Source organism: Tachypleus tridentatus, chromosome 13, assembly GCF_004210375.1.
Source record: "Tachypleus tridentatus isolate NWPU-2018 chromosome 13, ASM421037v1, whole genome shotgun sequence".
NCBI lineage: Eukaryota > Metazoa > Arthropoda > Merostomata > Xiphosura > Limulidae > Tachypleus > Tachypleus tridentatus.
This window is the reverse complement of record NC_134837.1, coordinates 183,233,280-183,250,894: the sequence shown is the minus strand read 5'-3', so window position 1 is coordinate 183,250,894 and position 17,615 is coordinate 183,233,280. Positions and strand designations below refer to the sequence as shown.

Genomic DNA, 17,615 nt, shown 5'->3' with positions numbered 1-17,615 from the left:
AAGTTATTTCTAAAATTTAAAGGTATTCTGATTCATCAGCTTGTTTATTTTTTTAATTTTGCTCAAAGCTACATGAGGGCTTGCCGTCCGTAATTTAACAATGTAAGACTAGAGAGAAGGTAGCTCGTCACCACCACCCACCACTTACTCTTGGGGTACTTTGTCACCAATGAATAGTGGGACTGACTATCACATTTTAAGCCTCCATGGCTGAAAAGATGAGCATGTTTAGTGTGACAAGGATTTGAACTTGCAACCCTCAAATTATGAGTCAAGTGCTCTAACCACCTGACCATGCCTGGCCAGAAACAACATTTTATAATAAATATTAAAAACATGGTAACACCAAAAAACGTCTTTAATTATGGATGTTTCAAAATTCTACCTTCTTCATTAAAATTATAAAAAATATTAGTTCATAATGTTCAGACTACAAAAAACAAAATTAGCTATTGAACAAATTTTCATATTCAAGGACTGGTGCACTTTTAAAAATTATACCAATGCCTAAAGAGCAAATGAAGGTCAAGATAGTTATGGTGATACCATTTCAGAAAAAAAGTTATCTTAATTTCAAATTCAACACAGACAGATTATTGACTTTTGAACCTTTTAACCAAAAATTCTGTAGGGAAGCAGTATTAATTAAGATAATACAAATAATACAAAATGTGTGGTAAGTGATCACGGTAAAGGCTGAAAGAAACTGTCAAAACAAAAAAACAGATGTACTTTTCAAAAAACAAGGTTAAAAAGAAATAAGCAAACACTGATAGATTAGTGGGCAAGTGTTTAAAAAGCTGGATGGAAAGTTTGCTGAAGAATTTAAGTTTTTTACACATAGGACAGCATTTTACTTCTATTTCAAAATATCTGATTTCCAAACCATGTTAATGATGTATGCATTTGTGTGTGTGTACATATATATATTTACATTTCTGCACAGTTTGAAACAGCCCAACAATAAACTTCAAACTTCTTAAAACTTGCATCTCTTCATTGTATTAGCTTCTTTCTTAGCCATATGCAAGATGTTTTAGAAAATAAACTTAAGAAGCCATAGGTTTGTTTTTAACACATGCCAGACAAATTACCTAAATCATGAAATCTTAAACTCTTTAAATGATTCAAGGTCTTATGTTGAACACATCTGTTTGGACTAAACAGTTAATTCTTTTAAACTCAAGTGGTTACTTTAATTTTACTAAGAAATAAAGCTTTGGGAATCATATGAAACATAAAGTAATAACACAAGTGAACTTAGTTAAACAGTAGATAATTTCAGTATTTAAATAAATTTAAAGTAGAATATATTTGAAGTAAATATTCATATTCAGGAAATCATGTTAAAACCTAAGGACAGTAAAAACATTTCTTTGTGATTTGGTACTCTTAAAATTTGACAAAAGTAATTCTTACACTTTCTAAGTATTAGAATTTGATTTTCTAGTCATGTTAATATACAGTTACGACAGAAAGTGTTCGTACCCCTGCATCCCAAGTGGTTTTTTGCTCATAACTTATAAAGTATCATGATTAGGCTAATAGAAGTATGGTGTATTATAAATATTATACTGACACACATCTACATAAATGTTTATGTAAATTAAACGACAAATAAACTGTTTATAAACAAATAACCAAAAATAGGAGGAGCAGAAAGTGTTCGTACATTTCAGAATGTGTGAAAAAAACTGATATTCCCGTAAAAGTTTTGTTTAGTTTGGCGAATAAACTATATTATACCATTCGAGAACTCGACATTGGGTTAATAATTATTGGAATTTAGCCAGTAAAAAATGTACTTGTGGCAATTTAGCGCCACCTCCATCATTATCTGTTTGGTCATCATGGCGAACAGGAAACAACTCTCCCATGATTTAAAAAACCGAATTATTGTAAAATACAAGTCTCATGTGTCTCTTTTTCCAGTATTGCTACACAACTTAATGTGCCGAAATCTACTTGGCATAATTGCCAAGTTTAAGCTTACAGGATCAACTGCTAAACTCCGTCATTCCAGACACCCCACCAAAATTCCCAGAGAGAACCAAGAGGTATCCTCATTTAACATGTAATGACATACAGAAACTGGTAAGAGAAACTGGGGTTGAAGTAAGCATCTCTACAGTAACAAACATGTTACGCTCTTCTGGGTTCAAAGCATGCCGTCCTCGTAGAACTCCACACGTAAAGCCTGTTCATTTAGAAGCACGACTGAGGTATGCAAGAAAGCATATAGATAAACCCTTTACCTATTGGAAGAATATTCTTTGGTCAGACAAGACTAAAATCGAGCTTTTCTGCCACAATGATGTTTGCTATATTTTCCATAAGAAAGGGGAATGAAATCTTCCAAAGAACACAGTCCCTACAGCTAAACATGGAGGTGACTCAATCATGCTATGGGGTTCCTTCAGCTCTTCTGGTGTAGGCAGCCTTCACCATGTCAACGGAATCATGAAAAAAAGAAGAGTACATTGATATATTAGGCACTTATATCAAGAATGATGCTCGTAACTTGCGGCTTGGGCGTCGTTGGATCTTCCAGCAAGACAATGAACCTAAGCACACATCAAAATATGTGCAATCCTGGTTGCAGAGGAACCATATAAGTGTTCTGGAGTGGCCATCGCAGTCATCCGATCTCAACCCAATTGAAATTGTTTGCCATGAGTTGAAAATCAGGGTTCATCAGTGTCATCCGAAAAACTTGCAAGAGTTGGAGGCCTTCTGTGAAGAAGAATGGAAGAAAATACCAGTCAAGTACTGTCAAACGATCATGGAGGGCTATGAGGAGAGATTGCGCCAAGTAATTCACCTGAAAGGCTACACAAATGTACATTAAAGTAGATGCATAAAAACTTTCTGCCCCTCCTATGTTTGGTTATTTGTTTATAAACAGTTTATTTGTCATTCAATTTACATAAAAAGTTATGTAGAAGTGTGTTAGTATAATATTTATAAGAAAGCACACTTTCATTATCCTAATCGTGATACTTTTTAAGTTATAAGGAAAAAACTACTCATGATGCAGGGGTACGAACACTTTCTGTTGTAACTGTATAAAGTTATTTTCTAGCATGTTAATATATTATGTAGAAAGTTATTTTCTTGTCATGTTAACATATATGTATAAAGTTATTTTCTTGTCCTGTTAATATATATGTATAAAGTTATTTTCTTGTCATGTTAATATAAGTGTGTTCGGAAAGTCACTGTGAAGTTTTGCAATCATATTTTATTCAGTCTATTTCAAGCCAGCAACTGATAGCGGTGTTTAGAAACAAAATAAGAAGGATCCAGGCCTGTATTGATGCCAACGGGGGTCACTTTCAACATTGTTTATAATTGTCATTCATATTTACCTCCTGTATTCTATACTGAAACATGTCTGTTAATAAATATATAAGTGCACAGTGACTTTCCGAACACCCTGTATATGTATAAAGTTATTTTCTAGCCAGTTAAAATTGAGATAAAAACTAAGATATGGAGTTAGTATGATTTTATTTGTTTCTTCAAGAATAAAGAAGATAATAATAATTACAAGTGAAAACATATGTACAGTAAACTATAAGTTCCTTCTTACCCTGAGGTTGTATTCCAATGCCTCTCACTCGAATATCTCGAACCTCCACATCTGATATAATGAAGGTATCAAAAGGTGATCCTGGAACATGATGACCATTGAATGTGATATTTACAATATAATGTCCAACTTCGGTAGGAAAATAAGCCACAGAACAAGTTCCATCTCCATTGTCACGGCAGTTAATTGCAGCTTCACATGGTCCCTCTACTGTCACACCTAGGTTACCTTGGCCAGCTTCTCTTGTATCAATCACAAACTCGGCAGGTCTGTTCTTAATACCACCAGTCAGTCCAGGGCCATAGGCCTGAACTAAATTGAAGTCTGCATCTGGTTTGACCATCATCCTGTAAGGAATAGTGGACACAGGAGCACCACAGAAAGCAATGGCTAGAAGATACTCCCCTAGTTCAGTGGGCATGAAGTTGACAAGGAAACCTTCAGCTGTTGGAATGATGTGAGCTTTTGTTTTCCGTCCCGATGGACTGGTGATGGTGATGGAAAAGTCTGCATGCTGGCCTCCAGCTCCTTGGGTGATCACTCTGAACTGCTGCAGGGAGTTGATTGGAGCCGCTGATTGGGTGAAAGTAGACAGGGCACCCCATTCAGCCACCCACCACATTCGTCATGCTAGTCTCACCACATCAACAGAAATACCAACTAATATATTTCTTCTACGACATTCTTGAAGGCATGCAGGTTAAGGACAGCATCCACAGCAATCCACCATACAGTCATTTGATTAAACAATACTCAATAGTAACAAACTGTATACTGGTAATGTCAATACACACTCAAGAAAATTAGTAGCTTAACTATTAAACTTACAGTTCACACCATTTTAATTCACACCTTCATTAGATGGAGCCACAATGCCTCATTTAATTATAATTACTACTAGGACAATCCCTTCCCAGTATCTTCAGTCTTCTATGAAGTAGTGGTGACTTGTTATTTTTATTCCTATTCTTAATTATGAATATAAGATTTAAAATTATGAAATACGACTGGTTAAAAGTCAATCTCAAGGCTAAACTATTCCTCATATTATACATTGCAAAACACACAAGACTAAGTATGTTTGATTTTACTGGTTAAAAGTCAATCTCAAGGCTAAACTATTCCTCATATTATACATTGCAAAACACACAAAACTAAGTATGTTTGATTTTAGACTAAATGATATGTAAAATATAAATAGCTTTTTCATTGCACCACTAAACTGATTGAAGCATGTGGAAAATCTTTTATCACTGTACAGTAATTTCAGTTCACTTCCACTAGTAAATTATATTTACAAAAAAACAACAACACTTCAAAACAATTCAGTGACAAAATCTTAAAAAAGGAATGCCACATAATCTGTACTATTGCTTCAGATTATAATACTGCAAAAAACACGCGGATTACTTAACATGCCAAAAAATAAAACAAAACATATCATCACTATCTTCAGAATGATATATGTCAGAAAAATAATACAAGTCCTAGTTAACTCCACTATCCTGTAAAAAAAACAGGGACTGTGGGTCATTACATTAACAGCATTTAACAAGATCAGTACTGTGTCTACACACAGACACTAGGAGTTGTTATCTTTAAATTTTTCAAGATGATCAAAACTGTCTATTCAAACAGGGACAAAAGATCAATCTTTAAATTTTTCAAGATGATCAAAATTTGATCATTGCCCACTGATATGTTACTGGATTTCAATCAGAATAAAGAAGCATGTTTTTATGAAAATATAGTATGAACTATGGACCCTCAAATTCACAGTCCAGTATGCTAACCACTACCTAACCATTCCTAGCCCTATTCAATAAGAGTTTGGACTCAGATGTAATGCATGCAGATCATAGCATTAGAAAAATAAGCAACTTACAAAAACATACTGCTTGAACCATCTCTTTACTTTATATTTTGGTTTTACATTACAAACAGAAATTATCTTTTCACAGTTTAGGATTTTCAATGACTATAATACTTTATGTTAAAATACAAAGAAGATAAGTGCAGAACACATCAAGATTTGGGGTTTTGTCTCAATGGTGATTATGATCCAATCATGAAGTGTTAAATTTGGATTTAGTTCCACCATTTTCTGATCAAGTTTGACCATTTGTTTCAGCATAAAACTATACAACGGTCTATATATGTGTGGTGTCCATTGCAGAGACTGGAACCCTGAATTCGTATTTCATAAGAACAGAAACTTTCCAATAAGCCACAAAAATAGTTCTTTCATTCAACAGGCTCTCTTTGAATAGGTAAACCATTTGATAACTAGCAAGTAAAATACACTTACTCAGATACTTATGGAATTTAATTACCACTCAGATGACAAAATCCAGAGTATAGTATGTAGTCTGAAGTCAGCCTGAGTTGAAAGAATTTATCTGGATTTAATACATTTCTATCTAACAAATTGGTAGAACAATTAACATTCTCTATGGAATGAACTACTAATGAAACCTTGTTTTATTAGTGTATACTTTAACTAGGTTAGAAGATCATAGCATAAAAGAAAAGGAAGTTTTTGATTTCCTAAAGAAGTTAAAAAGTTTTATTTTCTTTATTGACACGTGCACAATTTCATAAGATAATCATGCAAGCACATGCATAACTAGCAGTACATAATTAACAAGACTGAACAATGCATTCTTTATTACTACATAGAATTATAAACAGTATAATCACTAGCTAAACAATAAAAACAATTCTAGCATTTTCAATAAACTTTATGGTTCGTAATAATTCTAAACACAAACTTCATAACACCTGTTTACTTTATAGTTGCAACTAAAATAAATGTTAATAAATTAGTACAATACATATGAACCATACTTAAAATAGTATACACAGTGAGATGTTGTCTTCAGAAAAATCACAGGATAAATTAAGTAATATACTTTATCTTTTGGAGGAAAGTAAAATAATCAGAATGTAAGAACTTGTTTATGACAGTTAAATTTTCCTAACAACATTACAGAATATCAAGTTCAAATTAAGTGCACTTGGCTGATTTTGAAAATTAATAATAATAGATTTAAATAAAAATTAGTAATACTAGAAGAAAAATATATTAAACCAAGTTTTAAGAGTAAGTGATTTTTGGAATAAATGGTCAATTATGAAAGATATAATTAAACACTTGGCCTAATTGCATCAAATAAGTTTATTCACATTAAAATTAATTTTCTTTAAATATACTATTTATCCACATTCATCTCTTGGCAAATTTTATAGAATACAATCAAAGCATTTATTACTTTCACACAGAGATGTTAAAGCACAAGTTTATTTAACATGTTTATAAAATATTTGATTAAAGGTTCTGAGGGAAAAATCAATGTTTGAAGCATTTGACTAAAATTTAATAAAAATGGTATGAAGACTGTTATCAACAGGAAGATCTTTGTTTAAGTAAGCACAGTGCTTTAATCAACAACAAGAAGATATTTAACATTTATATTATTATAGCACTCACTTGACTCTAATCCATCCACCCTGATCTTGCTGACATCCACTCGTGGCTGTATGTTAACTTTAATTGGACTATTTGGGATCTCCTCTCCAGCAAACATAACAGTAACCTTGCAAAAAGAATAAAAAAGAAATTTCAACTTTCATGAACATCAGTAATCAAATTTGCATTTAATGATAGCAAGTTATGTTATTCACTATTTAATTTCAAGCACTGGAAGACTATTTTTAAATTATTAAGAGCAGATATGTCAGAAGTAGTCATCAGAAACCTGTTAAAGCAAATCCAATTAGAAAAAAACACAAATCAGCTTCGTTAAGAAATTTTATCACATGATATTAAATTCTTTACAAAACAAAAAGTTTGACAACATTAAAAGTAGATGATTAATGTCTTCAAATGCACTACTAGTTTTCTGTAAGTGTTTAAAAATATGCCAAAACTATTTTCAAACACATTCCTAAATTTATTACAAATAGAAAGTAGATGATTAATGTCTTCAAATGCACTACTAGTTTTCTGTAAGTGTTTAAAAATATGCCAAAACTATTTTCAAACACATTCCTAAATTTATTACAAATAGAAAATAAATGTATATAATATTTTCATTGTCTTGAATCTAAAACAACAGTTGCCTCAATTTGGTATCAAAGAACATTACACTGTATATAAGCACATATATCATGGAACTTATCACAAATACAAAATATTTCAACACAATCATTAAGAAGTACATTGTAACAAATTTACAAAACTAAATGTAATAACAATCAACTGAAGAGTGTAATGAGAAAATATTGTATGTGATCAAAATCTGATTTGATATAATTCTAAGTTTCCCTTGTGTCTATGAACAAAAGTTCCACATACTGACGGTGAGGTTGACACGAGTATTACAATATGTGCAGTCAATGAGCACAAATTTACCTTGTAAGTCCCTGGAGTGGGAGCTACGTAATCTACAGTGTAGGTTTCATCTTCATTATCTTGGATCTGAACTGGAACTTGTATACCTTTCTCATCAGTCAATAAAACTTGGAGATCTCCTGTTAAACAACAAAACTGAGTGTGAATTACAGATTTGGGTGTTTTTTCTTTCAGTCACTTAATGAGGAAGTGTGTTCACATTGGTAAATAATTTCCTGTTATGAAACTTAATAGACCATATAATGAACGATATTACTTCCAGTGGTATAAACACAGTGTTTTTATGTAAAAAGGACAAACATACCTTTACCACAACCTTGGGCATCAACATTGAAGTGAGTAGGAATCTGTGCTTTGACTCCTTTCTCAACTCCTGGGCCAAAAACTTTGACTTTAGTAGAATCAGTAGGTTCTGATACATATACCTTGAGAAGCAAACAGAAAAATCGGATACCAGCAAATTAATACATAATTCACGTTAAGTTCAATTATAGTTCTAAAAATAACTAAAGTAACTTAATCCTGCTTCTTCTATTTGTATAATTGTACTTTAATGGCAAAGCTTTGAATATTTGCATTTTGCAACATCAATACAACTTTATATTTAAGCAATCAATGGTTTTAATGTCCGATATAAAATATTTCTCTAAAATTTCATATTGACTTAATACTGCTAAGCTACACCAGTATCTAATGTTAGTTTCTGTATTTACAATCATCTTCAAAAAAACAAACAAAAAACAGAAAAGGCTAGTAATAATATTGAGCATTTTTAAACATATCCAGATTAGTTTATCATTTCAGTCACACATAGTATCATAATAACAATTAAAACAAAAAACTTTCTTATTTCTTGTTATAATTAATATATAGCCATTCTTTCAAGTTCATTACCACTTCACATCGATTGGGAATGCCAGTGTTGGAAATAAGTATTGTGTAAAGACCGCTTGTTGTTTTCAGGGTGGTATTCTTACTTTCTATAAAATATGGCATTAAACCAACAGGATGTAGAAATATCAATAAAACTTTATAAAATAGTGGGATATTAATTTGGTTTCTTAAGAAGACATATAATGAAATTATTCAGTGAAAACGATTTCAGTATCTGTAATCTTATAAAATAAAAAAAAATTAAAACTGGTTAATCAGATGTAAACAAAAAACCAAAACTGCTTGCAATTCAAAACTAAATAACAGAAAGTAAGTTTTGATTTTAACTATTGTAACATCTTGACCCATAATACTGAGCCATCATCAGTAAATCTTACTTGACAATGACTTGATATTATGGGTAGAGACATTATTACTAACAATTACTTCACAGAAAATAAATGAGTCATCTACAAAATCAAATGCATGTAAACACTTTTATATTGGAGAAACAAGAAGTGAAACGAACCTCATACTTAAAGAACATTTTACAGGACCCTCATCTTTTTAACATCTTAAAAAAAATAAAACTCATTGGCAAAGAAAAAATGTTGAAATCATCTAAAGAGAAACAGATGTCTACAGAAGAAAATGGCTGAAGCACTACTGATAAAGTCATTAAAATCAAAACTAAATATTTTTTATCTGTAATATTATTTCATCCATTTCATTTTACTAAAAAAACTAACATCACCTACAAATTTACAAGTCTGTAATATTTCCCAACGTACAACCTGGTTTTTAAATGCAACTTAATGAAGACTTCATACAAAATATGAAAATAAGAACTAGCCTACAGTGATAGTTGCTGTTCTTTATTTTGAATTAATTATTCAGTCCAGAAGGTTCCTCACTAAACAGTAAAGACTATAAAAGAAAACAGAGGCAGTTTCATGGTTTAACATGACATCTGTAATGAAATTGTCCACTAAAATTAGATATCACATTAACTAATCAGAAAAAAACAACAACATTATCATACCCTAAAAGGACTATTGGATATTGCTGCTCCTGCCAAATTAACTTGTATGGTGTGTTTATTTTTTGAAGTAGGACAATAAGTACATTTGTATGTCCCATCTTTATTATCTTGCACATTTACATTTACAGATTTGTAGTTTTCATCCATTACAGAAACCTCTAAAGATACTGGGTTTCCAGCTTTACGTGCATCAATGGTAAACTCTGTAAACTGTCCTTGGATTACACCATTCTTCTGAAGTCCTGGACCGTAAGCTTTAACCTGAGAATGTTGAAAAAAGAAATAAACCACTGACAGATCATTAACATAGAATAAAGTTAGATACAACAGAAACGTGAGATTTCTACATCAGAGGGTAGAAGACTTTTGTAAAACTATAACAGTAAAAACCAAATCAAATGGCATGACCTTATGGTAAGATAACCTAAGTACTATCAAATGGTATGACCTTATGGTAAGATAACCCAAGTACTTTTAAATGACATGATATTATGGTAAGATAACCCAAGTACTTTCAAATGACATGACCTTATGGTAAGATAACCCAAGTACTTTCAAATGACATGACCTTATGGTAAGATAACCCAAGTACTATCAAATGGTATGATCTTATGGTAAGATAACCCAAGTACTTTCAAATGGTATGACCTTATGGTAAGATAACCCAAGTACTTTCAAATGGTATGACCTTATGGTAAGATAACCCAAGTACTTTCAAATGACATGACCTTATGGTAAGATAACCCAAGTACTTTCAAATGACATGACCTTATGGTAAGATAACCCAAGTACTATCAAATGGTATGACCCTATGGTAAGATAACCCAAGTACTTTCAAATGGTATGACCTTATGGTAAGATAACCCAAGTACTTTCAAATGACATGACCTTATGGTAAGATAACCCAAGTACTTTCAAATGACATGACCTTATGGTAAGATAACCCAAGTACTATCAAATGGTATGACCTTATGGAAAGATAACCCAAGTACTTTCAAATGGTATGACCTTATGGTAAGATAACTCAAGTACTTTCAAATGGTATGACCTTATGGTAAGATAACCCAAGTACTTTCAAATGACATGACCTTATGGTAAGATAACCCAAGTACTTTCAAATGACATGACCTTATGGTAAGATAACCCAAGTACTATCAAATGGTATGACCTCATGGTAAGGTAACCCAAGTACTTTCAAATGGTATGACCTTATGGTAAGATAACCCAAGTACTTTCAAATGACATGACCTTATGGTAAGATAACCCAAGTACTTTCAAATGACATGACCTTATGGTAAGATAACCCAAGTACTTTCAAATGACATGACCTTATGGTAAGATAACCCAAGTACTTTCAAATGACATGACCTTATGGTAAGATAACCCAAGTACTTTCAAATGACATGACCTTATGGTAAGATAACCCAAGTACTATCAAATGGTATGACCTTATGGAAAGATAACCCAAGTATTTTCAAATGGTATGACCTTATGGTAAGATAACCCAAGTACTTTCCAATGGTATGACTTTATGGTAAGATAACCCAAGTACTTTCAAATGACATGACCTTATGGTAAGATAACCCAAGTACTTTCAAATGACATGACCTTATGGTAAGATAACCCAAGTACTATCAAATGGTATGACCTTATGGAAAGATAACCCAAGTACTTTCAAATGGTATGATCTTATGGAAAGATAACCCAAGTACTTTCAAATGACATGACCTTATGGTAAGATAACCCAAGTACTTTCAAATGACATGACCTTATGGTAAGATAACCCAAGTACTATCAAATGGTATGACCTTATGGTAAGATAACCCAAGTACTTTCAAATGGTATGACCTTATGGTAAGATAACCCAAGTACTTTCAAATGACATGACCTTATGGTAAGATAACCCAAGTACTTTCAAATGACATGACCTTATGGTAAGATAACCCAAGTACTATCAAATGGTATGACCTTATGGAAAGATAACCCAAGTACTTTCAAATGGTATGACCTTATGGTAAGATAACCCAAGTACTTTCAAATGGTATGACCTTATGGTAAGATAACCCAAGTACTTTCAAATGGTATGACCTTATGGTAAGATAACCCAAGTACTTTCAAATGGTATGATCTTATGGTAAGATAACCCAAGTACTTTCAAATGACATGACCTTATGGTAAGATAACCCAAGTACTTTCAAATGACATGATCTTATGGAAAGATAACCCAAGTACTTTCAAATGACATGACCTTATGGTAAGATAACCCAAGTACTTTCAAATGACATGACCTTATGGTAAGATAACCCAAGTACTTTCAAATGACATGACCTTATGGTAAGATAACCCAAGTACTTTCAAATGACATGACCTTATGGTAAGATAACCCAAGTACTATCAAATGGTATGACCTTATGGAAAGATAACCCAAGTACTTTCAAATGACATGACCTTATGGTAAGATAACCCAAGTACTATCAAATGGTATGACCTTATGGAAAGATAACCCAAGTACTTTCAAATGGTATGACCTTATGGTAAGATAACCCAAGTACTTTCAAATGGTATGACCTTATGGTAAGATAACCCAAGTACTTTCAAATGGTATGATCTTATGGTAAGATAACCCAAGTACTTTCAAATGACATGACCTTATGGTAAGATAACCCAAGTACTTTCAAATGGTATGATCTTATGGAAAGATAACCCAAGTAGTTTCAAATGGCATGACCTTATGGTAAGATAACCCAAGTACTTTCAAATGGTATGATCTTATGGAAAGATAACCCAAGTACTTTCAAATGGTATGATCTTATGGAAAGATAACCCAAGTAGTTTCAAATGGCATGCCCTAATAGTAAGATAACCCAAGTACTTTCAAATGGTATGACCTTATGGTAAGATAACCCAAGTACTTTCAAATGGTATGATCTTATGGAAAGATAACCCAAGTACTTTCAAATGGTATGATCTTATGGAAAGATAACCCAAGTAGTTTCAAATGGCATGCCCTAATAGTAAGATAACCCAAGTACTTTCAAATGGTATGACCTTATGGTAAGATAACCCAAGTACTTTCAAATGGTATGACCTTATGGTAAGATAACTCAAGTACTTTCAAATGGTATGATCTTATGGTAAGATAACCCAAGTACTTTCAAATGACATGACCTTATGGTAAGATAACCCAAGTACTTTCAAATGACATGACCTTATGGTAAGATAACCCAAGTACTTTCAAATGGTATGACCTTATGGTAAGATAACCCAAGTACTTTCAAATGGTATGACCTTATGGTAAGATAACCCAAGTACTTTCAAATGGTATGATCTTATGGTAAAATAACCCAAGTGCTTTCAAATGACATGACCTTATGGTAAGATAACCCAAGTACTTTCAAATGGTATGATCTTATGGAAAGATAACCCAAGTACTTTCAAATGGTATGATCTTATGGAAAGATAACCCAAGTAGTTTCAAATGGCATGACCTTATGGTAAGATAACCCAAGTACTTTCAAATGGTATGATCTTATGGAAAGATAACCCAAGTACTTTGAAATGGTATGATCTTATGGAAAGATAACCCAAGTAGTTTCAAATGGGATGATCTTAATTTAAAATAAGCTAAGAGGTTTAAAATAACATGACCTTATGTTAAGATAAACCAAATGGTTTTAAAATGGTGCTTTTAAATTTATATTTCTTGTGATCCTGAAAAACAAAAACCTTTATTTTTATATGATATGAATGGTAGATATTTATATACACTGGGTGTCTAAAAATTTGAGAAGCACTTTTGAAATATGGTATCACAGAAACTGTTTAATTCAGATAAGCATTCGTTACATTTGGTATAATAATATTTAAAGTTCCTTATACACGTACAGCCACCACAGTTCATATGCACAAGTTACACACATACACACAAAATATCCAATTGGTATCAAATCTCTTGACAAATGTTTTTACAATGTTGCAGAAGAGGCTTCATGAATATGCTGATACATTTATTCATCATCCTTCATAACCTTAGTAGTGTAACCGTGATCTTTATGAAGCTACACAGGTGGAGTATCTCGATAATTCGGAGAGCCAGTTGATCAGGCCTCACCATCCAATCCTACACAGCAAGTTTTATCAAGTATCACAGACACTAAAGCTTTAGTCTGGAGGTGTAAAATATCACATTAATAACATCTGTCAGTGGTGTAAAATTCTTCAGACATTATTTTAGCACATGCAGCAAACCATGTACCTCTACATTAAACAGTTTCTTGGCAAAATTTTAAGAAAAGTGTCTCAAAACTTCTTGGACACTTTGCATGTTAATCATATAAAAGATTGCATCAACACACCTTTTCAGGGAAGGACTCAGCTTTTGGAAGAATCTCTGCAATGTATGGAGATTTAGGAATATCTTCATTATCACAGAGAATGTGAACAGCATACTGCCCTGGTGCTGTTGGTAAATAGCATATGTCTGCTGAGCCATCACCATTATCCTCACAATCTATTTTAGCCTGAGATGGCCCTTCAACTGCAAAGCCTAGTGGGAAAAATTCAAAGAAATGAAAAAGTTCCAAAACTACTAGTTCTTGTGTGTGTTTAAAATCTCTCTTGGGATAAGTGAGACTGTTCATATTTTCCATCTTAGACAAATATCTGATAATATTGAAACAAACTATTTGTTTTTTAAGACATTATATGCTAAATGTATAACAACATACATTCTGCAAAATACATACATCTTATTCATTCTTGGCTTTTAATCTAAACTCCAACCTATGTAGAACTCTGCTCTGTAAGAAGTGTGCTTAAAATGTCAGTAGTACCATGATTAATCTAATCTCTCACTTAGATAATATTCTATTTAAGATTAGCCTTCGGTAACATGAACTGGTGTTCAGAAAATTAGCAATATTAATCCTACACACTAAGTTTTATACTAATAAAAAATGCTTACATATTTTAAATTCTTTTGATGTGAGGAAAAATGAAGTTTGTTTGAAAATCACATGTGAGTAGCTTCTTATTGTAAACTTTCCTATTCCCAAACTCAGAAGTTCTACTTTTTATATAAATACAAAAATCTTAAAGGCAAGTCTTCTTATTTAAAAAAAAGTTCAAAAATGTTCATTAGCATACATTTTTTCTCAATTCTCTTCCAAAATTAATTAAAAAAAAAAAGGAAACTTATTTCATTTAACAAGTTTCTTTGTTATTTTTCCCCATTAATATAGACATATTCAGTGAGAGCCATAAAATATTTATTTATTAGTTCAAAGTCAAATAAATGAGGGATATCAACAAAGTCACCTAGAGATCCAGTTTCTCCATTAGTCTCTACTGTGAAGGTTGCTGGTAAACCTACAACACCTCCTTTCAGTCCTGGACCATAAGCTCTAATCTTGGATTCTTTATGAGGACCAACATTCACTTCAAACGGACTACGGGGTATTTCTTGTCCACCATATGAAATTGTAATAATGTAACGTCCTTCCTTCATTGGTTTATAGATGCACTCGTAGGTAGTTTCATCTACTTTTTTAACCTCAATCTTTTCTTTAATGCCCCCTATAAAATAATTTTAAAAGGATGAGCTAACACTTACATGGACAAACACGTAAAAAATGGTATTATTTTACAAAAATTATAAAGACTATATTTATTCTTATAGAAAAAGACAAACAAAACAAATTAACAAAACTTGAAAATGACTGAAATACATGTTTAAATTTAAAAGGGAAAAACAAATTTAGTACCTTATCAACAATTACTTTTCATAATTTGATATTACAAAAATGTTGAGTGTTTTGCATATTTGAAACTTTAACTAATTCTGAGTAAGTTCATAATCATATCAACAAATTAAATGAAGATTGTTTTAAGTGTCCAAATTCTGTACTCACCAGGCCCAATGACCTTAATGTCTAGGTCCCCCTCACCCGTGCTTGCCATAGACACTTTAAAATCTGCAAGTTCTTTGACACGAACCCCATTTGGTTGAAGACCTCTACCATAAGCACGTATTCTTTGAGAATCAGCAACTATCAAAAACACAGTAATATTTTCTGTCATGCCATGCTATCAAATACTTTAATTGAAATAGGTCTCATGGAGTAACATACATTAATACTAAAATTTACAATTGTGTGAACAAAATATATTTTATAAATTCAAACTTTACATGATTAATCAATCTCATACTCATATAAAGCACAAAGGTAGAAAACATTTTTACTGTGGAGATGCACATTACATAAAAGAAAAATGAAAGAAGAAAACAAAACTTACTAGTAGAAACCCTTACTCCAAAGGGACTTTTAGGAATCTGTTGCCCAGCAAAAGACATTAACAGAATGGACTCCAACAGTCTGAGCGACATATTCACACCGATAAACATATTCTGATACCTTCACTAGCCTGTACAGGGTAGTGTTACGATTACCCTGTTGGTCTAAGATGATTACTTCTACCTGACCTTTGCCAGCATCTAGAATAAAAACCAAAAGATGTTACAAAATACAAGTGGAATAATTATTTATATATAAACTCAAAGATACATTTATAATATAATTTTACAGAGAAAAATGAGACAAAAAAAACATGTATCTTTAGATGCCTCCCTTAAAATCTAGTTAACAGGGACTAAACTACAGATCTCGTGCTTTCAATATTCAGTCTGTCATAAAGTCAAAACTGTACCAAACGTATGAGTGAGATTTGTTATAGATTTATTTTAAAACCTATATTCTCCCAGTTAAAGTTAGATTCAGAAAACACTCAACTATAATGAAATATTATCTAGTATTTTTTCCTTTAAATATTTTAATGGAAAATGCTTTTAGCTTCTTTGGATAAGTGAAAAAAACAACTAAATATATAAACCAAAAGAGCCAAAGAATTTTTATTTGTACACAAGCACCTTTTGTAAACACGTCAAAGTATGTAGGTCGGCCAACCGTGACTCCAATTGGATCCAAGCCAGGGCCACTGGCTGTAACTTTCTTAAAATCACCAGCAGTGCCCTCTACCTTCACAGTGTAAGGACTCTTGGGAATTTCATTTCCACTAAATAACACTTTTACCTTAAAAGAGAAACCCAACAACAAATAAACTGTTTTAAAGTATAATTTGCCTGATGTTAAGATTAATCAAACTATGCACAATAATCAATTATTAAAATTATATTTCTCAAAGAATTAGTATTATGCCTATTATATTTTTAAGTTTTATCACTAAATTCTTCATTCAGTGTCTAAAGGTTTCCAAGAAGAACAAAATATAATAGTTCTGTACTTTATTTTAAGTAAAGTTTTAATACCCATACCAGTTGTGTTTAGAATACAATGTATAATAATATTAAAACTGTACTGTGTCCATCACTTCCATTGCCAATCCAATGACAAGTTTCTCTCAAAACAAAGCTCATCAATCCAGCTATGACATAACAAACACTAAGGGAATGAATAATGAATGTAGTGTTAAAAAATATAGTAGGCCTAATATTAAAGTCATGTGATGAGTATTATTAACTTTAACTTTGTTTAGTTAGATCACATATGGTATTCACTTCATATCAATTGTTATACACCATAATGTTTAATAATTTCCTATTTGACTACAATCTTACCATACATACAGTATAAATAATACCAAATAAACAGGTTATTATAACTTTGATTTTGCCTGTA

At 32.0% G+C, this 17,615-nt stretch overlaps 1 protein-coding gene across 1 annotated transcript in view; it reads right to left on the bottom strand.

The window, feature by feature from the left end:
* LOC143236398 (filamin-C-like) overlaps positions 1-16,273 on the bottom strand; it is a 42,822-nt gene extending 26,549 nt beyond the window's left edge. The window contains exons 1-9 of the mRNA XM_076474661.1: positions 16,216-16,273; positions 15,831-15,968; positions 15,238-15,495; positions 14,277-14,467; positions 9,922-10,182; positions 8,311-8,431; positions 8,007-8,125; positions 7,083-7,188; positions 3,593-4,165 (exon numbers count right to left, since the gene is read on the bottom strand). Coding sequence (XP_076330776.1) covers positions 3,593-4,165; positions 7,083-7,188; positions 8,007-8,125; positions 8,311-8,431; positions 9,922-10,182; positions 14,277-14,467; positions 15,238-15,495; positions 15,831-15,968; positions 16,216-16,273 — 1,825 coding nt within the window. The remainder of the gene's footprint in view (positions 1-3,592; positions 4,166-7,082; positions 7,189-8,006; positions 8,126-8,310; positions 8,432-9,921; positions 10,183-14,276; positions 14,468-15,237; positions 15,496-15,830; positions 15,969-16,215) is intronic.
* Positions 16,274-17,615: the final 1,342 nt, after the last annotated feature.